This window comes from Lithobates pipiens, unplaced genomic scaffold, assembly GCF_037356315.1.
Source record: "Lithobates pipiens isolate NorthernLeopardFrog02 unplaced genomic scaffold, aLitPip1_a1.2 Scaffold_1, whole genome shotgun sequence".
Classification (NCBI taxonomy): Eukaryota; Metazoa; Chordata; class Amphibia; order Anura; family Ranidae; genus Lithobates; species Lithobates pipiens.
The window spans coordinates 230,857,507-230,880,835 of NW_027507685.1; the positions used below are offsets into that span (position 1 = coordinate 230,857,507).

The window sequence follows — 23,329 nt, forward strand, 5'->3', positions numbered from 1 at the left end:
GTATGTGTTGTACGTCACCATGTTCTTGGCGGTTAGAATTTGGTGTGACCGTGGGTATGCAAGACAGCTTGAGCTCTTGGAAATTCCGCCGGAAAAAATTTGAGAGCAGGATCTCAAATTTTCCGATAACAAAATCCGATCTGACTTTTTCCGATCGTTTGTAGAGAACTCCGATCAGACAAAGTGCCACGCATGCTCAGATCAAATTACGAGACCAAAGCTATTGGCTACTAGCCTGAATGTGTCCCGTTGCAACGAATGAACATCATCATGTTCCAAACCATCGGATTTTCCAGCAACTTTGTCTAACCGTGTGTATGCAACACCAGTTTCTGACAAAATCGGGAAAAAATCTGACGGATTTTGTGGTCGGAATGTCCGACCGTGTGTATGGGGGCTTAGTCTTTTTTCATTGATGTCTTGTCAACCAATAAGATTTTTTTATTTTTTATATAATGAAAAAAATGCTTGCAAAGTCCTTTTTGTTCTACTCTTTATTTCTCTATAACCAATTAGGACGTTGCATGATAAACCATTAATTGTACTATCCACAGTACCACTCTGTGGTGACAGTACCAAAATATATATTTATGTGATCTTGAAGGTATAGTTGATTTGATGACTGCTAACTGCCCAGACACCCAGTCTTGAACTCCATCATTTTCGCAGATGTGCAGTCAGGCTGGAGACACAACACCATGAACCTTTTGTTCTGATTTACTGATGTAAGAGTATAGTGACAGCTGTACTATCAACGAATGACACAAGGAGACAGTTTAATGTAAGGGGTGATAGGAACTGCAAATCTGTGAAAATAATGTTGTCCAAAGTTGGGCTTAAAGTGGTTGTAAACCCTTACATACACACACAACCAAGTCCACCTCTAAATGGCTAAAAAAAGTGATCTATTCAAAGTCCGGACCTAAATCCGATGGAGCTGCTGTGGCATGACCTTGTACAGGTGAACAAGTATGTTGCCCTTAAATGAAATAAACAGTAAATAAATAATATAAACAAAGTGAGTCCAAGAGTCACAATTGTGACACAATAGTGAGAGTTTGAATGTTGTGTCACCAACTTCCTCCACCTTGTGCGACCATCACCCAAAAAATAGGATGCGCCCTTACCAAAGAGCTTTTACCGCCTATTACGGGAGGCCAATATAGGCTTGTATGTCTGTAAATACTCCACATCTATAAAGAGGTCTGCTCAACAGAAACATCAAGCCACCACCGGGGAAAACATCAGGTTTCTTTTACGCCAACCGTGACATCAGGTCACATACCCCAAATGAGAGACAAACGCCAAAATAGTGTTAAACCAGTATTTTATGAAGGTAATGCACTTACATGAAAAGATTAAAACAGCATGTACTGGACACAGTGGTTACAGAGGTAGATTCTCCAAATTCGATGACGGGAAATGTGAGTGATAGCGCCAGTGCATTACCTTCATAAAATCCTGGTAAACAAGGTTTTAAACTATTTTGGCGTTTGTCTCTCATTTGGGGAATGTGACCTGATGTCACGGTTGGTGTAAAAGAAACCTGATGTTTTTCCCAGTGGTGGCTTGATGTTTCTGTTGAGTGGACCTCTTTCCAGACGTGGAGTCTTTCCAGTCTGTTATAAGTCCCTGCCCTGTCACCTTTTTTCTCTTGGTGTCAGGAAAACATGTCAGAAGTGATTCATACTAATAGCAGAGGAATGAGGCATCAGAAAGAAATGGCAATTAGTACTCTGGATTGTGACAAGTACACACTATAGAGGGATATGCTTTGTTCATATTTTATGTCTGAGGTTTACAACCACTTTAAATAAATAAAATAAAAAATTTAGTTTCTGAAAGAGCTTTCCACTACACGTAAATGACTTTATATCTCTCTGATAACTGTTACCTCTTTTTTTGGACTAAAAAGAAAAAATATTTTACAGCACATGTACATTTTTAGCTCAGGTAAGAAGCAAAGGACCACACTGTCCCAAAAAAAATCAGTTGACAATTTAAAACAACTTTTGTGGTTAAAAGTTCAGTAGCTAAAATTTGTTTTCTATGTAGGGGAGTATCTTTACCAGCAAAAGCGTGGATGTACAGTGGATGGAGATGGAAATATTACTGGATATTTGGAGTTTGCACATGAGGGGAAGGACTTTGTGAAGTTTGATAAGGAGAAGATGCTGTATATACCTATGATCTTTTACGCTGAACCTATAACAGAGTACTACAACACAAAAACTACTGATGCTTTTTTTGACAAAAATTATATAGAAATTCAGTGCCCTAAACTTCTACATAGTTACCTCAAATATGCAAGCTATGAGTTAGAAAAAAAAGGTAAGAACCTATTGAAAGGTGATATCTAAAGACTAATTACTAGTACTGTATGTATGTTCCCTACATCTGATCTTTCCCCATTACTGACTTACCGTGCCTTATTCTGCAAAGGTGTCTCTGGAGGTGGCCATCTTGGTAGAAGCAGGACTTTACTTCTTCCTGTCATAGCTGCACCCCAAAGACTAGAGGGGGGAGTTGACAAGAAGCATTAGGAGAGGTAGAGGACCCACCATAGAGTGGTCCAAAGTTTTTTTAAAGCAGATATGAGGAGATCCTTGAACTGCAGTTCTTCAGGTACAGCTTTACCTCCGGTATGCAAAGCAGTGATCAGCACAGTAGTTACAACCTCAAATGTCACTCCAAATCTGGTGAAACAGTCAGAGGCAGCAGTCTCAGATCTACCACTGCATATTTACAGCTATAAAGTCCAATATACAGGGTTGCCTAGGCATTAGGATTAGGCTACAATTACACAGGTGGCCAGCAGTGTTAATTTTGGTAGCAAATTTTGATTTAGTTTTAGTCTTATGCCGCGTACACACGATCGGACCAGAGTCCGCCGGACAATTCGATCGTGTGTGGGCTCCAGCAGACTTCTTCTTCCCAAAAGTTCAGTGGACTTACAAATAAGACTTGCTTCAAAACTGTACTCGGCTTTTAGCAGACAATCCTTTCGTCTGTGTGCTAGTCCGATGGATTAAAACCGACGCTAGGGCAGCTATTGGCTACTGGCTATGAACTTCCTTATTCTACGTCATCACGTTCAAATCCGTTTGACTTTTAGGGTGATCGTGTGTGGCCAAGTCTGTTCGTTTGAAAGTCTGACAGACCTCAGCTGCAAAGTCCTTCGGATTGTCCGATCGCGTGTAAGCGGTATTAGTCTTAGGACTAAAATTACATTTTAGTTTTAGTCCCATTTTAGTCTTCTGCAATTGTTTTAGTTTTAGTCGTATTTAGTCGACTAAATCTCCAGTTATTTTACTCGTCTAAACATTTCTCTAAAATTTCCAAACTCATTATATACTGCTGGAGTGAAAAATCAAATATGTTATTATTAATGTTATTGAGGTATAAACATGCACGACAGACTAGTGTTAATTTTGAAGTCAAATTTCAATTCAGTTTTAGTCTTATACCACGTACACACGATTGGAAATTCAGCCAACAAAAGACCGATGAGAGCTTTTTGTCGGAAAATGTGACCGTGTGTATGCTCCATCGGAATTTTGCTGGCCAAATTTCTGCCAGCAGAAGTTTGAGAGCAGATTCTCTATTTTTCCGACGGAAAAAGTTTTGATCGGAAATTCCAATCGTCTGCAGGAATTCTGATGCGCAAAATTCCTAGGCATGCTCGAAAACAATTTGACGCATGCTCGGAAGCATTGAACTTAATTTTCTCGGCTCATCGTAGTGTTGTACGTCACCCCGTTCTTGACGGTCGAAAGTTCAGCGAAATTTTGTGTGACCGTGTATATGCAAGCCAAGCTTGAGTGGAATTCCGTCGGAAAAATCATCCAAGATTTTGCCAACGGAAATTCCGCTTATGTGTACGGGGCTTTAAACCAAAATGGCATTTTAGTCAAAAGACTATGACTAAAATTAAATAGAAATTTGACGTCAAAATGAACACTGCACTACCACATAAAAATATATAAGGTGCATCTACTAAGCTGCTAAAAGAAAAAAAGTTAAGAAAAAGGCTTTTCTTATTGTTTTTCTTCATATTTAATGTTGGTAATATATTCAGGTAATACAGTTGCAATAAAAAGTATGTGAACCCTTTTGGAATGATATGGATTTCTGCACAAATTGGTCATAAAATGTGATCTGATCTTCATCTAAGTCACAACAATAGACAATCACAGTCTGCTTAAACTAATAATACACAAAGAATTAATTGTTACCATGTTTTTATTGAACACACCATGTAAACATTCACAGTGCAGGTGGAAAAAGTATGTGAGCCCTTGGATTTAATAACTGGTTGAACCTCCTTTGGCAGAAATAACTTCAACCAAACGTTTCCTGTAGTTGCAGATCACACGTGCACAACGGTCAGGAGTAATTCTTGACCATTCCTCTTTACAAAACTGTTTCAGTTCAGCAATATTCTTGGGATGTCTGGTGTGAATCGCTTTCTTGAGGTCATGCCACAGCATCTCAATCGGGTTGAATTCAGGACTCTGACTGGGCCACTCCAGAAGGCGTATTTTCTTCTGTTTAAGCCATTCTGTTGTCGATTTACTTCTATCCTTTGGGTCGTTTGTCCTGTTACAAAACCCATCTTCTGTTGAGCTTCAGCTGGTGGACAGATGGCCTTAAGTTCTACTGCAAAATGTTTTGATAAACTTGGGAATAAATTTTTCCTTCGATGATAGCAATCCATCCAGGCCCTGACGCAGCAAAGCTCTTGCAGTCATCTTTACAGGACATCCACTCCTAGGGAGAGTAGCAGCAGTGCTGAAGTTTCTCCATTTATAGACAATTTGTCTTACCGTGGACTGATGAACAGCAAGGCTTTTGGAGATACTTTTATAACCCTTTCCAGCTTTATGCAAGTCAACAATTCTTAATCGTAGGTCTTCTGAGAGCTCTTTTGTGCGAGGCATCATTCACATCAGGCAATGCTTCTTGTGAAAAGCAAACCCAGAACTAGTGTGTGTTTTTTATAGGGAAGGGCAGCTGTAACCAACACCTCCAATCTTATCTCATTGATTGGACTCCAGTTGGCTGACACCTCACTCCAATTAGCTCTTGGAGATCTCATTAGTCTATGGGTTCACATACTTTCTCCACCTGCACTGTGAATGTTTACATGCTGTGTTCAATAAAAACATGGTAACATTTAATTCTTTGTGTGCTATTAGTTTGCGCAGACTGTGATTGTCTATTGTTGTGACTTAGATGAAGATCAGATCACATTTTATGAACAATTTGTGCAGAAATCCATATCATTCCAAAAGGGTTCACATACTTTTTATTGCAACTGTATGTGCAATGGCATTACAGCCAATAGAGTTTACAGTTTTTATCTTTTTATATATATATTTTCAAGTTGTTCTTTTGTTTGTCAAAATGTAATATATTTGTTTGTTTATAAAACTTTGGTTTTATTTATAAAGGCGTTATATATTTTTACTCCAGGAGTATATAATGAGTTTGGCAATTCTAAATAAATGCTTAAATAATGCATTAAAATGTAACTAAACCCATTAGATTTGAGTTGATTAAAATGCAATGTTCCTCCTGCGGCTAGTCACATATTTTTCTGCTTTCCCATTGGGGAATCTGCCGTCATGCCTTAATCAGACCTTAACCCCTTGCTTTGGAATGGTTATCAGCTAGTTGTATCAAATTGGTGTGGTATTAAATATCTCCCGAGGAAGCCTATAAGTTGGTAAAACATGTCAAGATTGTTGCACCTGAAAAATCCCAGCTCTTCGGAGCATTTTTCTTGTACTGATATTGTAAGGTTACATGAAAGCTCTATATCATATATAACGCCCTTATATTTCTCCTATATATTTTTTTCTCCATCTCAGTGCGTCCAGAGGTGAAGGTGTGGGGCTATCACAAATCAGATGGGCTGACAAGACTACACTGCATGGTGTACGGGTTTTACCCCCAACCTGTGGATGTAAAGTGGGTGAGGAATGGGAAGGATGATGTTCTTTCAGATGAAATGACTCCAATTCTCCCCCATCCTGATGGCACCTATCAGATCAGAATCAGTGTGGAAGTGCCAACAAGGGAGGGAGAAACTTACTCCTGTCATGTGGACCACAGCAGTCTGGAGGAGACTCTAACAGTGAAATGGGGTGAGTGTCAACATGTATTAGAATAATTAGAGATACACATATGAAGAATGTCCACTTAACCTTTTCCCACTCACAACCTTACTATAGGCATCACTTAGAACAATGCTTCATGCTGAGGATACCTCAACAAAGGCCCTTTTATATTCACAACTTGACACTTTGCACTGATGCTAGCTGCAATGTCTGGCTGTAACTGATAGCTTCAGTCCCTATCTAAGATTGAGAACCAATCACTGTGGTTCCAAATCATGTGATCACTAGGCAGCTACGACTTAATGGTTTCAGCTTGCAAAGGTCACTGTAGCATGTAGAAAGCCTCTGTTTAATATTGTAATATTGTAATTGTCTGATACAATTGTAGCAGATGGTTGCTACCAGTTATTAAAGTGGAAATAAACCCATCGATTTAAACAGTTATAAAGAAATGAATGCCGAAAATGCTAACTGCACATTGGCTGTGCTCTCAGCCAAACTATCAAACCATTCAATGGCTGGTGTCAACGAATCACATGTGCAGCACCTTAGCAGTTGAAGATTAAACAGGCAAAGATGGCAGCTTCCTTGGCTGAAAACGATAGGGGAGTTTACTTCCACTTTAACATCCACCATATCACCCTGCTGCCAGACTTCCATCTATCACCTCAGAGACAATGAACAGTCATTTGTGTTGTTTTGTTTTTGTTTTTTGGGGATATAACTTGGTTGGGGGAAAGGGAATATGGGATGCCCATAAAACATGTTGCTTTGCTCATATTTAAAGAAATTGGTAGAATAAATTGAGCCTTGAAGAACTGATGCACTCTAACATTTACAGTCTCTTCCCCTGCGTAACCCATGCAGACTATTGCTCCTCTGCATCAACACCTGCAGACTGTTACTCCCAAGACTTCTCTCCTCCTGTACAAAACTTCATCTGTAAACTGTTAGTCTTCCTCAGGGGCGTAACTAGAAATCACAGGGCCCCATAGCAAAATGTTGTATGGGCCCCCCCCCCCCCACCAAAAAAAAATGAACTAATGCCATTAAACAACAGACTACCACACCCATGTGGCAAAGTATGCCGTATACTGTATGCAGCCCCTGAAGGGAACACATTGCTGACCTCCAGGCCTTCTAACCAATTTCTGTTCTGTTATATAAAATGAAATAGTTCAACTCACCATAATGCAAAATCAGTGGGATCCCTGAGCGTGTCACTTGCCATCATCGCCTGCCACCAGATGCAGATTGTAACTTGTCAAACGTTTCGGAATGTCACCTACCACATGTTGCGGATTGTCCACTTGCCACATCCCAGATTGTCACTTGCCAAGTCACCTGCCACACATTATGGATTGTCACTTGCCACATCCTGGATTGTCACTTGCCACACATTATGGATTGTCACTTGCCACATCCTGGATTGTCACTTGCCACGTCACTTGCCACACATTATGGATTGTCACTTGCCACGTCCTGGATTGTCCCTTGCCACACATTAAGGATTGTCACTTGTCACATCACCTGACACCAGATGCAGATTGTCACTTGTCACACTTTGCAGAATGTCACCTGCCACATGTTGCGGATTGTCCACTTGCCACGTCCCGGATTGTCACTTGCCACGTTACCTGCCACACATTACGGATTGTCACTTGCCATGTCCTAGATTGTCACTTGCCACGTCTCGGGTTGTCACTTGCCACGTCACCTGCCAAACATTATGGATTGTCACTTGCCAAGTCACCTGCCACACATTACGGATTGTCACTTGTCACGTCACGGATTTTCACTTGCCACGTCACCTGCCACATGTTACGGATTGTCACTTGCCACATCCAGGTTGTCACTTGCCACGTCACCTGCCACACATTACGGATTGTCACTTGCCACGTTATAGATTGCCACACATTACAGATTGTCACTTACCACATCCTAGATTGTCACTTGCCACACATTATGGATTGTCACTTGCCACGTCACCTGCCACACATTACGGATTGTCACTTGTCACGTCACGGATTTTCACTTGCCACGTCACCTGCCACATGTTACGGATTGTCACTTGCCACATCCAGGTTGTCACTTGCCATGTCACCTGCCACACGTTACGGATTGTCACTTGCCACGTCCCTGGTTGTCACTTGCCACGTTGCCTGCCACACATTATGGATTGTCATTCGCCACGTCATGGATTTTCACTTGCCACGTCACCTGCCACATGTTACGGATTGTCACTTGCCACATCCAGGTTGTCACTTGCCATGTCACTTGCCACACGTTACGGATTGTCACTTGCCACGTCGCCTGCCACACATTATGGATTGTCACTTGCTCTGCCACTTTCCTGCTGTGTCACAGAGTCAGGCAGCAGATTATCAGTCAGGCAGCAGAGAGCTAATGTCATCTCTCTGCTTCCTGGCTGCCTGCACAGTGAGGGGGAACTGCACTGCAGGGATGAGAGGGCAGGGAGAGATGATGTCATCTCTATGCTCCCCCGCCCGTCAGCTCCCTGATTGGCCAGCCCGCTCACGCCCACTCTCTCACCAGCGGACGGCCACTCTCATCTGCCTCCCACACTATCACCCGCGGAGCCACGGACTACCCGCGGGCCGCCCGCGGACCACCCTAGGAGCCGCGGACTACCCGCGGGCCGCCCGTGGACCACCGGTGGACTACCCGCGGACCGCCCGCTCTCACCCGCGGAGCTGCCCGCGGACCACCCGCGGGCCGCCCGCGGACCACCCGCGGACTACCTACGGACCGCCCGCTCTCACCCGCGGAGCCGCCCGCTATCTCCCGCGGAGCCACGGTGCCTATCCTCACCGGGCCCCACTTGACTGCGGGCCCCATAGCGCCCGCATGTGTTGCTATGGCGGTAGTTCCGCCACTGGTCTTCCTGTCCCATCATCTTCACTTGACAAAAGAGATCACCCTGAATAATCCCAGATACTGGCTGTAATTTGCTGTGTTGTTACTAAGCCAAAGGTCTGCAGAACCACTCCCCGGCGGCCTAGTAATTTAGCAGCTTGCATTAGTTGGTGGACTACTGATCCCAACTAGCCTGACCTGCAAATCCTGCGCCCGTATGCCACATCGATTTGACACAAATCCCACAGTCTCTCCTCTGGCCTCACACCCAGCTCCCCTGGCATGCCTCCTCCAGAAATCCACTGTGTCACACTCACCGACCTTCTCCTGCCCCGAGTCCATGATGGAGAACTTTAACTGTACATGCATTCCAATAGCTTTTCCAGCCCCTCTGTTCCAGGACACCTCCTCCATGACCATGTAAGGATGAGGCTCCCTCCCAGCTCTCCCAGGCTGCTCCCCTGGGCCTCACACCAGCCCAGATGGGGATGGGCCCCTGCTGTTATCTAGCACTCCGTTCTCCGCATCTCCTGGCCAACAACTCCTGGACCTGAGCTTATATGGGAGGCCTGCCCCCTGCCAATTCCAGTTGGGTATTGGTCAGGGCTTATCACAAGAGCTCCCTGTCACTCCATTCCTGTGCCCTGCACCTCTTCCAGAACATTCTCCCTGGAAGCAGGGGAGGCGCCCCAGAACTAAAACACAGGTGGCCACACCCACTGCTACATTAACCACTCCCTGCTCCCAGATCAAAACAAGCAGGCCTAGCCTGAATCATAGGCCTGCCTAAATTTACCTGTGCTGGCAGCTTACCTCAAAAAAATCCTCACTCTAGCATCTACCTGTGGTAGAGGGTGTTACACAATTTAAGTATAAAAAAAATCAAATAACCTTGAAAAAGTAAACAGCATGTTATATTAGTTAACTTTGTTTTATTGCTTCCTTTGCTTTTCTGTCCCAGTGCCAATAGTTCCCAATACTTGTCCTGGTGTTGCCTGGGCAGTAAATGAGGTGGCACCTCCCAATGGGGTGATAGAGAGAAGTATAAATCTGATTGCAATTTTAAAGTAGAACTAAATGCAAAACCTTTTTTTAGGTAAGGGAGGTAAGGAAGGGTTATAACCCCTGCCAGGTTTTTTTTGCCATCTATGTCTCATTGGGGATATTTCTCTTCACTTCCTGCCCCATAGACAGAATAGGGAAATCTCTACAGAGTGTTGGAGTTCCTGGTTGTCACCAGAACTAGTGTCCCCATTTTAAGTTTTCCCCTCTATTCCTGCTCAGTCTTGAAAAGGAGCAGTAAGCTCTGAAACATGTCACCACGCTCCAATGTTGTGGCTCTCCCAGGTGTGACATTACTTTTGGTCTTGTGCAGCCTCCAGGGTGGCTTCAGGATTTTTGGTCTGGTTTGGTCTGGTTTCTTGTGTTCCACACAGCTCCTGATAGCAGCATCTGCTTCCTGGCTCCTGAAGACATGCTGAGGCTCAACAGCAAACCGCACTGAGTGGATTACATGCTTATCCTTGTATCTCATGAGTTGACACTTGTGATTTTTAATAAAGTATTTTTCTATATACTGCACTTAGTTGGTGCCCTCTGCTGTTTCCTTTATTCCTGGTCTACTGACAACCCAAAATGTGGGATTTTTCTTTTCACTTTCACGCTCAAGATAACAGTAAACAGGGCAAATAGAAAGTATGAAGCACCCTACAGCTTGCCATACACTGTGAATTTAACAAATGTCTTCATTCACAAAAATGAGGTCCCCCAGCTGGGACTTAATTGTGACAGCAGCATCTGCTTGTTGGGTCGGCGCAGCATGGTGTGGCAGGCAGTAACACAGAGTCCCGATTTACGGAGAACATTGTAATGTAACAGTCAAATCAACACCACAAACAGGTCCGATGGGAAGTTCACCAATCCCGGGCTACTTACAACTGAACAGCAGATAATCCATGAACAGAAGACTCCTAGATGCCAACAGTATCTGTCACAAGGAGTGAAGTGCAGCTTGGTCTGTCTGACCCAAAGGGAGGATTCCTGTAAAGGTAGACGCAGGCCCTGCTCTCTTCCTGCAGGGACCTTTCCCTATCACTTTCACTGTCCCTGACAGATGGGGTTCTTGTCCCTAGCCTGTCTACTTGCCATACGTGGACCAAGCCAGGTCCTTAAATAGGCTCTGCGTTACCAAAGATGGTTGCTGCAGTCACATGAGGTGCTAGCAACCAATTGTATCCCTGGCGCCCTGTGACTGAGGAAATTGTTGAGGAACCAAGGTCCTCACAACTTCCTCCACCACCTGCATTGCCGCTGTGGTCAAGCACCACCTGCAGTGCAGAATGTAGACTGCACCTCTCTACATACGGCTGTCAGCATACACAGATCAGCAGCTGATTGGTTGCAGCCACTGATTGATAGAAAATTACAAAACATTAAAAAATCACTTTCTGTGAAGCAAGAGAGCCCACACACTCATCAAATATTAGTCAGTGTATGACCAGTTTAACGTAGCACAAACAGTAGTAAAAACCTGACAGATGTTGTAATCACTCTCCACTATATATAAAACTAAAATGCAAGTTTTGCCTTTAGCTATACTTTAACTTTCCCTCCAAATCCCAAACAATCAAAAATTGGCTGATGTTAGGTTTTGGATAAAATTTGTTAAATACATCCACTGAGCTCAATGTTTCTGTAAGCAGAGACTAGATTAGGATTTTTTTGTGAAAGAAGACATTTACAATTCCTGTAAATTAGCAATATACTAATACTCCTGCTTTTGTTTAGGAAATTGTATTTTGTGTAAGTTACACTTTCTTTTGTAACACTTTTTACATAGAGCCCGAGAAGGAAAGAAGACAATATATAGGTGTGGCAGTTGCTGTTCTGTTCATTCTCAGTGGATTGGGGATATTAATATACAGGTTCAGGTAAGTGTGATAATAAAAAAATAAAGAAAAAACTAGAGCTTAAAAATAACATTTAAAAAAGAATACATTTTAAATAAAGAAATAGAACAAAAGGTTGCAAAGGTCTAATGCATTATCCGTAACATTTCATTAAAGGATAATAGGGTGCATATTCACAATAGCAATGAATATAACAGGAGTTTGATTGAGATTTTAAAATCGGCATTAAGTAGAGCAATAGGGTTGTATGAGGCACAAGAAGTAGGGTCTTTAGGAGCCTTGTGCATTAAAATTACATGGGCATGCCATTGAGGCCAGGAGGGCACATCAGCTAGGCACTGTGCGGCCATCTGGGCCCAGATATTTCCCAGTAGGGAAGGATCTGTTCACCTTCAGATCCTCCTCTGCAGTAATCGGTCCCATCAAGGTCTCCCTCTCCTCATATGAGAGCTGAGTGCCAATGGGTCCAGCCAGGGTGCAAGGTCTCGGGGCTGGAAATCCAAAGACAACACTGAGGCATAGAGGGAGCTATAGTATTGGCAAAAAGTATGTGTGGTAGGGAAGAGACCGATTCTCCCAAAGGAGACCTTATGCTAGGTATCACAGTCTGGGGCTGGTCATGCCCCTGTTCAAAAAATCTCTGCCTGTTCCGGTAAAGGTCCAGTCTGGCAATCTCAGTAAGATGGAGGTGAAGATCACACTTTTCTGCGCTAGGGGAGTCAAAGTGGTTATCTGTGGGGTCAGTAGCATAAGTTTCTGTCTGTGTTTTCATGGTGTCTTGTAGGAAAGTCGTAGTGGTGGCTTGTTCCTTATGGATCCCAGCAATAGAGGAGATGTACTGCCCTCTGGTAAAAGCCTTGAATGCCTCCCAAGTAACTTCTGGGGAGGAGGACCCTGCGTTGAGGTCCCAGTACTCTGCAAGGCGAGGTGGGTATCTGCCAAATCGGCGTGGGAGAGCCGAGTCCCCAAACGCCAAAGGGCAGAGGTTCGGGAGGAGGGGGAGCGAATGTTAAAGAGTAGGGGGCAGTGGTCCGAGAGCCCACTGGGCAAGTATGTGGCATCTAAAACATCTGATGTCATGGTCGGGTTAGCGAAGGCCAGGTCGATACAGGAGTAAATTTTGCCTGAGCCCAGGTGAGCAGATCCATAGAAAATTGTTTGGGGGGGGACTGGTCTGTCTAGGTCTGGGGACAGAATAGCATTAAAATCGCTCATGAGTAGCAGCTTTGCAGGTCAGTATGGAGTAATCCTCTCCAGAATAGTGTATAGAATAGGTGATGAGAAGGGAGGGGGGATGTATACATTCACTACAATATAACGAGTGCCCCAAACAGTGAACACCACCAGCACATATTTGCCCTGGGGGGTCAGTGTGAACCTGTTCCCCCACACATGGGAAAGATTTGCTGATTAACACAGATATAGGAGGCATGAAAGGCTCACTGAATCCATTACTTTTTTAGTGCGAGGAGTTTGCTGCCCATGAGGTGCGTTTCTTGTAGCAAAACCATGTGAGGGGAGTACAGTTTGAGACATTTGAAGAGCACTGCTCTCTTAAATTTGGAATTGAGCTCACAGACATTCCAGGACAGAATACAGAAATTGGGAATATCATGTGTAGCCATCATTAACTTTTAAAGAGATGAGAATAGGGAGGAGCCCATTCGGCCTAGTACATTTCAGGGGTTGCATGGACCCAGAGAGCCTGTACCAGATATGAACATAATCAATAGAAAACCAAACGAACAAAACAAACATGTAAATGTGCACCTAGAATAAACTATACCCATGCTGACAACAAGGTTTCATTACTGCCCTTGTTTGATGACCTCCCTGAAAACTTGGGGGTTATCAGACCAGGCCTTTACCCCCAAAAATTTAAAATTTAAACTAGACTAGCAATAGCTCAATGCTATGCTCTAGAACCTGTGAAAATCCTCCAGTTGGGAAAACAGGTGGAGAACACTGATACCAGGGTAGGTTGTTTCAGTTTTCCCTAGGAGTGGGATGGGGGACTGCCTCCAAGCAGCAGCTGGATCCAGATAAAAGGAGAGAAAAAAATCCCACAACAAAAATTTGAACTGGGGGGGTGGTGTAGCAGGAGCAATAGGGATATATGAGGGGAGCACTGAAGCTACAGAGCCAGGAGGGAAGGTCAGGAGGTGGGGGAACAGGGATTGGCAAAGAGTTCCAGCACAATATGGAGAAGTCAGCGTTGGCAGCCCAGAGGGTGAGGCGTGGTGTAAAGAAGGATTCCTTAGGCTCCATCACAGTTGGGACAGACAGGGGAAACTTACAGAGTACTTAGCGGGTATCATGGAACTAGATGAAAGATCAGCCAGGTTGTACGATATACAGATGGGTTTCAGTGGGTGTCCAGCCATGCTGATTCCACCTCAGGGTTGTCAAATAAGCGCGAGCGGTTGCCATCAGTAATTCTCAACCTGCTGCGGTAGAGCAGGCTGAAGCAAATACCCTTTTCTCGAATCCTCTTGCGTACTTCAGTAAAGGATTTGCGCCGCTGCTGTATTTCTTGGGAATAATCCAGAAAGAACAATAGCTTGGTATCTTCATACTTGATTTCAGGCTTGGCCCAGGCAGCAGGCAGGCTTCGATCCTGGTGCCGGTAGTTGAGGAACTGCAGCATGAAAGGGCGAGGTGGGGCCCGGGACCTAAATGGGATTCTGTGGGCACGCTCCACGACAAAGGTTTGTTACGCCAAACAGGTCAATCAGAAGCTTCTCAGTGAAGTTGGTGGGCCTAGTGCCTTCCGCCCGCTCTGGTAGGCCCAAGATGCAGATGTTGTTCCGCCGTAGGCAGTTCTCAGTGTCTATGACCCGTTCTTGCAATGCTCGTACCTGTAATTGTAGGGCCTGAAAGTCCCTGGAGTCCGATCACACCACGTCCTCCACACTGGAAACCCGGTCCTCCGCCTCTGAAACTAGGACCCGGAATTTGTCGAGGTCTTGGTGGATAAGGCCAACGTCCATCGCCACGTAATCTGTCTTGGCCATAACACAGCAGATTAGTAATTCAGTACCAACATGTGAGAAAACAGTGCCATACAATGCAATTAACTCAGGTACTTTTAAAGACTGCAGTTCCAAGAGCATAAACAATAACTCTCTGACTGAGAGATTATGCCCCAAGTGACTGTGGAGAACTAACAATAGATACGACAGGCTAACTCACTTAAGGGCTCTTTGAGGGACTATGCTTAAGCCTGTGAGTTTGATACACTACTAGCAACCCAGTTCTGCCCCTAGGTATGCAAAGAGATATGAACAGTTTGTTGACATAAGCTTTTGCTGGCACAACTGGGGCCCTTTAACATTGGCGTGTAAAAACAATTTGAGAACAATTAAATGAGGAGTTAGTTAGACTCAGTCAATAGTTATGCCCCTTTAAGGCAGCTAGGTGCAAGTAAATATGTTCAAAGATAATGGGAATGTGATGTGGAGAGAGGATTGGAAGGAATATAATGCAGTAAGTAGCTGCGTGCAAAGAGTAATCAAAGTCAGAAATCTGGAATAATGGTGGCTGTCTCTGGCATTACAAGCTGCTGTTCTCAGTGAAATGTAATTTAAAGTGGAGTTCCATACACATTTTAAACTTTTCGCCCCTGCGTTCGTGAGTACTGCTCGATTTATCATTCGGTAATGCTCCGCTTCTGCTTTTCTGTGCCACGGCGAGGTACGTCATTTCCGCCCGGTGCCCACGCTTTGGCTCTTGGGATGTCATCCCAGGAGCCAATGGGCATCCTCCGCCCGCAGCATTGCGGTATTTGCGTGCCGTATCCCAGAAGAAGTAACGAGTGGGCTTCTGATGCCCGCACTCAAGATGGGAGCAGGCTCACAGAGAAGACCAAAGTTTTTTGTTTTTTTTTTACCACAAGGAGACTACTGAAACATACATTTATTACTCAAACTGATTTATATATGTGTAAAAAAAAAAAAAAAGAAAAGCTGGCACTCCGCTTTAAGGATAATGGCCTTCCTTCAGACTTGTGGTGAAAACAGGAGTTGGCTGTTGGTTATGGTTGTTATTCAGATCTGAGACCCTCTCACCAGATCCCTTTGTGGCAGTCCTCCTGTGACAGTGAGTAGTCTGTTTGGTAGGAGGCTCCTTTAAGCAGTGATGCTGTAAGGGAGATCAGGCTGAACATGGCTTAAACAGCAAGTCCAGATGAAGTATGCTCCTTCTGTGGTTACTTCTATGGCTCAGCACTCAGAAGTCCACCCCTCGGCTCCGGTACAGCCTCGTCAGATGCAGTTCAGCCCAGCCTGGTTCAACACAACACAGCACAGTATGGCTAACACACATCTTCCTATGGGCGTCTCTCTCTCCAACTGCCTGGCCTCTTCCTAATTTTTTGTTTTTATATCATTGCTCCCCTTCTCTGGTGCTTGTGGTCCTTGTAGTCTTGATCCCAGCTTCACTTTGTTCAAGATCCTCCTTCAAGACTACATCTCCCAGACTGTTTTTGGAACTTGTGCTAGAACTATGATCAGGCAAAATAGTGGGCACTGCCATCTTGTGGGCAAATACAGTTCTGCATCAGTAACAATGCTCAGTGTTCCATACTTTAAAGTGGAGCTTCACCCAAAAGAGGAAGCTCTGCTTGAAGGCCTCCTCCTCCACTCCTGTTTATGAAATCACATTTTTTCAGAGGGGGGAGTGGATCCTTGATCTCCTTCCCCCTCCCAGTCTTCTGGGACATGTCACAGGTCCCAGAAGACTGTGGGACCTTTCACAATGTGCAGCGCAGCTCACGCATGCGCAGTGCACACCCAGCTGTTAATCTGCAAGTTGTAATAGCCAGATGCCCACAGTTAAGATGCCGGCATTGGGGACAGAGGTGAAAACAGCTCAGGTGAGCACAGCCCTGGATCGTGGGACAGGTGAGTGTCTGTGTATTAAAAGTCAGAAGCTATAGTTTTTGTAGCTGCTGACTTTTAATTTTTACACAGGAGACTGGAGCTCCTCTTTAAGAGGTATCTAAAAAATGTTATTGCAGCTTCCAAGTCCATAGATGATGGATGGATTGTTTTTATTTTTGCAGGCCTTTTTTCTTTATTTTGACCCGGTGACTCTGCCAATAACATACTTATCCTGGGGTGACAAAGTTCATTAACTATATTGTATCCATGAAGGAGTAGGCTGCTCCCCTAATTTGGACTACAATTACCTCCGCCTCTCCTAAAGGCTTTAACCTATGTTGTTTGTTATATATTACAGGGATGGAAGTGTGTCACTGGGGACACCAGACCTTTTCCTTTATCTCTATAAAGGCTTTAACCTATAACCAAAGAGCACTTGCCAGCACCCCCCCAATCCTCCACTATGACAATTTGTGTGGGTCTTCTCCCTGCACACGCTGTCACACATGGCCGTGTCATTCATTCATAGAGTTCTGTGCATGAATGAACTACAACTGGCATTTGTCATTAAGGCAGATGGCTTGTAGTTCCCAATGAACTGTGAGGGCTCTTAAATTTCATTGATCTTCCAGTAAATGTCTGCCCATATGGGAGGTACAAGCAAACAGCTATACTGAGAGGCTGCTGGAGCTTGGCATTGCAATCGTGATCTGCTGATTGTGGGTGCAATACTCTGCAGGCTCCAGAAAGAAAAACTGGCATCTGTCATTAGGGCAGATTGCTTGTAGTTCCCAATGAACTGTGAGGGCGCTGGTGAGCGCTCTTACATTTCATTGATCTTCTAGTAACTGTCTGCCCATACGGGAGGTACAAGCAAGCAGCTATATTGAGAGGCTGCTGGAGCTTGGCATTGCAATTGAGATCTGCTGGTGGGTGCAATGCTCTGCAGGCTCCAGAAAGAAAAATTCACATTTGTTTACCTGCAAGAATATGTACATTTATTTTATTTTAAGGGGAACTTAGCCTTTAATGTTGATTACATAAGGGAGTTTTTTGGAGGTCATAGAAGAGAACTGGAAAGACTAATAATGTTGTTTGAGAATTCAGTTTAGGGCAAAGGATGTTACAAGGACACTGGATTTCTGGCAGGATCAACAGGTAATATACTATACTTAGCTTGATAAAAGAAAACCAATGAATCTGCCACATCTAAGGACTGGTAATTTCAAACATATTATCTTTGATTTTCATAAACTTTAAATCCCATATATCCTGGGACCCCAGCTGCTTTCAAATCAGGCCTATAAACATTTTAAAAATGTGTGCATTTACTATATATATCTGATGAGTTAAACATCAATGAGAGAATCATCTCTGGTTTTCTGCTGGTTATAATATCAAACTTTAATACCTAAACTTTACATTGTTTTGTAATTATGATTACTGTAGCTTACATCTGACAAAGCACATAACTTGATCTCAAATCATTTTCCCTCCCTTTAGAATGTAAGCTCTACAAGCAGGGCCCTCCTGTAACGTCTGTATTGACTTGTACTGTAATTGTGCTGTCCCCCCGTACATTGTAAAGCACTGCGTAAACTGCTGGCGCTATATAAATCGTGTATTATAATAATAATAATAATCTAAAATCTAAAAAATCATCTATATGTATATCTTCTATAGGTTGCAGAACATGAGAGAAGATTGAAGAATGAAAAACTCTTCCTTATTTTATCACTTCATATACAGCTTGAAGCTTTGCATATCTCTTGTTTCAAACTACTATTGCAATGATTACTTTTTCATGATCATATTTGTGTAACACTTCTCCAGTAGGAGCCGCTGGATAAGATGGGACCTCTGTTTTTTGCCTCGACCTTCTCAAGAACCTCAATCCCTCTGACACACCAGGTTGAGTGTCGAAATATACAATATCACAGGACATTACTAAAAGTCATAGTAAAAAGTAAAAGTAGTAAAGGCAAACCTAATGTATTGTCAGCCGATATGGTTGATAACTAGGCAAGCATAAAATGGATTAACAATGGTAATAACACAATGTAGCATACAACGTGATTAACAGTAAGGACTAGGCATAAGATGAAATTTGCCATCCAGGTCAGCAAAAACAGTAGCAAGGCCACCTCAAGTGCAGCAGTGAGCAGTAGTAAAGTTTAATCTGCTGAAACTACACTGCCAGAGCGCATTTACGGTGGCAATACTAGTTCTAGACTGACTGGGTATGCATTGTCTAAAAGAAAAGAAGGATGGTAGTCAAAGGGGCAGGAGAACAAAAAGGATTATTGCAGAGTAATTATTACAGGAGGGTCAATCCTTTGAGTTGTTCTGCTGGCTATAGTTGAGGTCCTTTAAGAGCATCTTTGCACTTAATGACAGTCCCGGTTATCCTGCAAGCAGTATAGGTACAGTATAGGTATGGTATAGTCTCTGTACAAGTGTAATGTAGATGAGCTTAAGACGCAGTAAGGGTTTGGAAAAAATGCGGTATAGTGTTGGTATAGAGAGAGTCTAGGTTGTGAATAAGTGCAGTATATAGTGCTGTATAAGTGTGGTATGGATTGGATACACTTGGTGTTCTACTCTCAGTGGCTCAGTCTCTGCCAGCAGTGTAAAAAATGGGTGAATAGCCATCTCACCAGTTACCAGGATGCTGCTGTGCATGCTCACTGTAGAAGAGGGCCCAGTCAGTCTCTCCCTGAAAGCCTCCATTGTTCAGCAGTGGGAAGCAGAGAGTGAGTGGACACTCCAGCCTCTCTGTGGCATTATGCAAGATCTGTGATGTGGGTGGTGCTGTGCTACCCCTGGTGTCCTTACGCCCAGGCTCAGCCTCACATCCACATGTGAATACCTGGATAGAGGTGCTCTGCTGTCCCTCTCTCCTCAGCGCCAAGAGAACTTTACTCAGGCAGTTTAACAAAAATACTCTCTCCACTTCTACTGCACAGTGTCCCCTGGGATCTGTATTCTAAAGAGTCTATGGGTCCCATTGTATGCCTTTCATCCTAAACTACAACTCCCAGGATTATCAGCACTCTGCATAGAAGTATATGGGCTTTCTTGACTTGATGGAGCATAACATCAGGATATCAGTAGAGGGAAAGAATTATAAAAGGCAATGGTGTTGGTTTCCTAAAACTGGAAAGTGCAAAATCTGGTGAAGCTTTGCATAGAAATCAGCTTTCAGGTATTTTTTGTCAAAGCTTAATTGAAAATAAAATGACGTTAGAAGCTGATTGGCTACCATGCTCAGCTGCACCAGATTTTGAACTCTCCAGTCTTAGGACATCAACCTCAATGTCTCCTTCTCTATATTGTTTTAGCCCAGCACCTGGCTATACGTGTGTATCATGTACATGACTGATAGGGAAATTAGCATGCAAACAAAATGCACTTTTATAAATTGAATTATATCACTATGTATACATATAGTATATAACAATAATTGGAAGGCAACAAGAAAGATTTACTGCCATAAATATTAAATCTGGGAAAAACAAATAGTCACGTGTCCTAACTTGAATCTTGGTGCCCTTTGTATATTTCTTCCAGATCTGTGCAGTATTAATAGTTGCATAGCTTGTAGGGTTGATAAAAGACACCAGTTCATCCAGTTCAACATGTGTGCATGTGATTTTTATTCTCTAACAGTTCTCATTGCCCTGTATATTCTACTCAGGGCCGGTGTCACCATTAGGTGGGACAGGAAGCTGCCTAGGTTGCCAAGATGGGAGTGGCGGTAAAATCTTTGCTGACAAAGTGACCCGCAGCCCTCCCTGCTATCACACAATCTACCACACCAAGCAGATTGGAGCTCTACTGCAGGATGCGTGGTGACAAACCAGAGTTTAAGCCGGGCCCAGGGATGAGGATAAACAAGAGCTGGCGGACTAGGGGGTGGAGTCTGAGTGGGCAGCTGTGGGATTCTCCCCCAGGAACCATGACTGACTTGTGCAGTATGGAGATCAAGAGCGGCTATACCTCTCTATCTCCGGAGCTCCCCAGCCTCTGGCAGCCTATCATAGTGACACAGTGAAAGCAGGTAAAGCCAGCTTGCACAGGAGTCAGGTTGTATCCTGTCTCCCTTATCCCCCTAACCCCTCCCTCACTTTGCTGCTTGTCCAATCCGATACTCCGCCTCCCATTTGTGCCCGCCCAACCCCGCCCACACCTCACCCACCTGCATGCAATGCACTTGCACTGTACTGTGAGAGGGGTTTCTGGGCAGCTGGGCGGCAGTTTTCAAACAATAGCTGCTAGGGGCCACTGTCCTGTGGGAGACTAGCCTGAATTTTACCCTAGCCTGTCCATATACCACCATAGCCTGTCCATATATTACACTAGCCTGTCCATATACCACCATAGCCTGTCTATATACTACCCTAGCCTGTCCATATACTACCCTAGCCTGTCCATATAACACCATAGCCTGTCCATATACTACCCTAGCCTGTCCATATAACACCATAGCCTGTCCATATATACTACCCTAGCCTGTCCATATACTACCAAGTACTGTCCAAGCTGGGGTGTCTTTGAAATTGCTCCAGCCCCTGTTCAAATCCAATCTGGGGGACAAAACCGGGGACAGACTTGGTCCGGGGACAGTGTCCTCAATCTGGGGATTGTCCCTGGAAACCGGGGATGTCTGGTCATCCTACCCTAGCCTGTCCGTATACTACCCTAGCCTATCCTTATACTGACTTAGCATGTCCATTGACTACCCTAGCCTTTCCATATACTACGTTAGCCTGTCCATATTCTACCCTAGCTTGTCTATTTACTACCCTAGCCTGTACATATACATGTGGACCACGGCTGGTGTGAGGAAGTGTGCCTATTTGTCCTCAGGCAGGGTCCAGAGGCACAGGTGCGGGCTCGCGTACCACGGCTAAAGAAATAGTGTAGAGTCGCAGCAAAAATCTCCATCCCCACCTCCAAGGTGGTGGAGTCAGGGTGGAGCCTAGGGGGCGCCAAAATGAGGTTTCGCCTTGGGTGCCAAAAATCCTTGCAGTAGCCCTGATTCTGCTTCTGACTTGTTGACACTCTCAGCTAGTATTACTTGCTGGAGGAGGTAGTTCCACATTTTTGCTACTCTAACAGTAAAGAACCATTTTTGCAAAGGTTACACTTTCTTTCTTTTAAGCTCAAATCACAACTGTATGTCCTCTACTGGGACCTCCGTCTCTCTTATTCATTTTGTTGCCCTTCACTGAACTTTTGCTCATTCAACAACATCTTTCCCCCTATTAAAAGAGGAAACAATCCCTGCAGTTTGCGTCAGAAGTTTCTTGTTATAATGAACAGTCTCTGCTAATCTTTCTCCTTGAGCATGCAGGCAGGTGCGGTTAGTTAGCCTGCCACTAGGTAACTCTGTTCCAGAATAGTGTCTTGTTACAGCAGAGAGTGTCATCAGGTGCCAGGCACCTTTTAGGTAGAGCCTTCCTGTTGTGATGTTATGGTAGAGTCAGTGCCCAGTTATAAGCCAGGTTGTGAGGACCATGAGTACACTTGGGGCATGGGAGCCAAACAACCTACACCACCTAACCTACACCACCACAGATGTAACCAGCACATGGAGGCCCTGTACAGGACAGGTGGCCAGGAAGGAGCAGATCTTCACCCAGGAGAGCCAGCTTTAGATTTTCAGACTCTTCTGGAGGTTGGAGGCCTAGGGTAGATTGCAAAATGCCTTTTAGGCCAAGCCAACAGTTCCCTGAGTGAAGCCTCTTCAATGGAGGGTTCTGGAAGAGGTGTATCTATGGAGGAGGTGACTACATAGAGCACAGTCCTGTAAGTAATAATGACCACGGGTGGAAGGAGAGACTGTTAGAGAATGTTTTTTCACGGGTGACTACTGCGAGCCATCCACTAAATGTGACTGACTGTGTATTGTCAAATGACTCTGAAATGTATGTCGATGTGATGTGGCTGTTATGCCATTCTCTGAATTTTATAAGTAAAGGGCAGCAATTCTACTTATATGTGTGGACATTCCTTCCTTGGGGCAGAGGATGTTGGAGGGCTTGGCAGGGGGGGCCGGATGCATGGATTTCAATGTTTTTTTTTTTTTGTTTTTTTTAGAAGCACATGATTAGAGCCTAAGGCTCTAATTGGCTTTAAAAAAGAGTGGGCTTGGGGTGCAGCACTGCGCCCTGAGCCCACCCAGTTGTGTGACAATAGCGAATTAATATTCGCTATTGTCTTCCTGATTCTCCTACCAGGCAATCAGGAAGCGGGTCCTGAGATCCAATTCTCCAGGGAGTCTTAGGATACACTTCCTGTTCAGCTGGAAGGTGAAGCAATGGCCCCGGAGCAAAGAGTAGCTGGAGCTAGGAGCAGCAGACCTACCCTGGATACTTATAATTTGCCTCCTAAGGTAAGGTGGCCTCTGATCACCGCCTTCCCTTCTGTTGTCCATGTGGGGGAGGATTACCGCTTTCCCATTCATTTACCGCAGCGGGGGGTTGGGTGATGTTGGTTTGCCATCCCCCCAAAAATATTGAGCACCAGTCACCACTGT

General features: G+C 44.3%; 1 protein-coding gene across 1 annotated transcript in view; it reads left to right on the forward strand.

Annotated features, from left to right (window-relative positions):
* Positions 1-22,770, forward strand: part of LOC143984329 (class I histocompatibility antigen, F10 alpha chain-like) — a 42,045-nt gene extending 19,275 nt beyond the window's left edge. The window contains exons 3-6 of the mRNA XM_077484571.1: positions 2,056-2,331; positions 5,874-6,149; positions 11,839-11,929; positions 18,472-22,770. Of these exons, the coding sequence (XP_077340697.1) occupies positions 2,056-2,331; positions 5,874-6,149; positions 11,839-11,929; positions 18,472-18,496 (668 nt within the window). The 3' untranslated portion in view covers positions 18,497-22,770. The remainder of the gene's footprint in view (positions 1-2,055; positions 2,332-5,873; positions 6,150-11,838; positions 11,930-18,471) is intronic.
* The last annotated feature ends 559 nt before the right edge of the window (positions 22,771-23,329 follow it).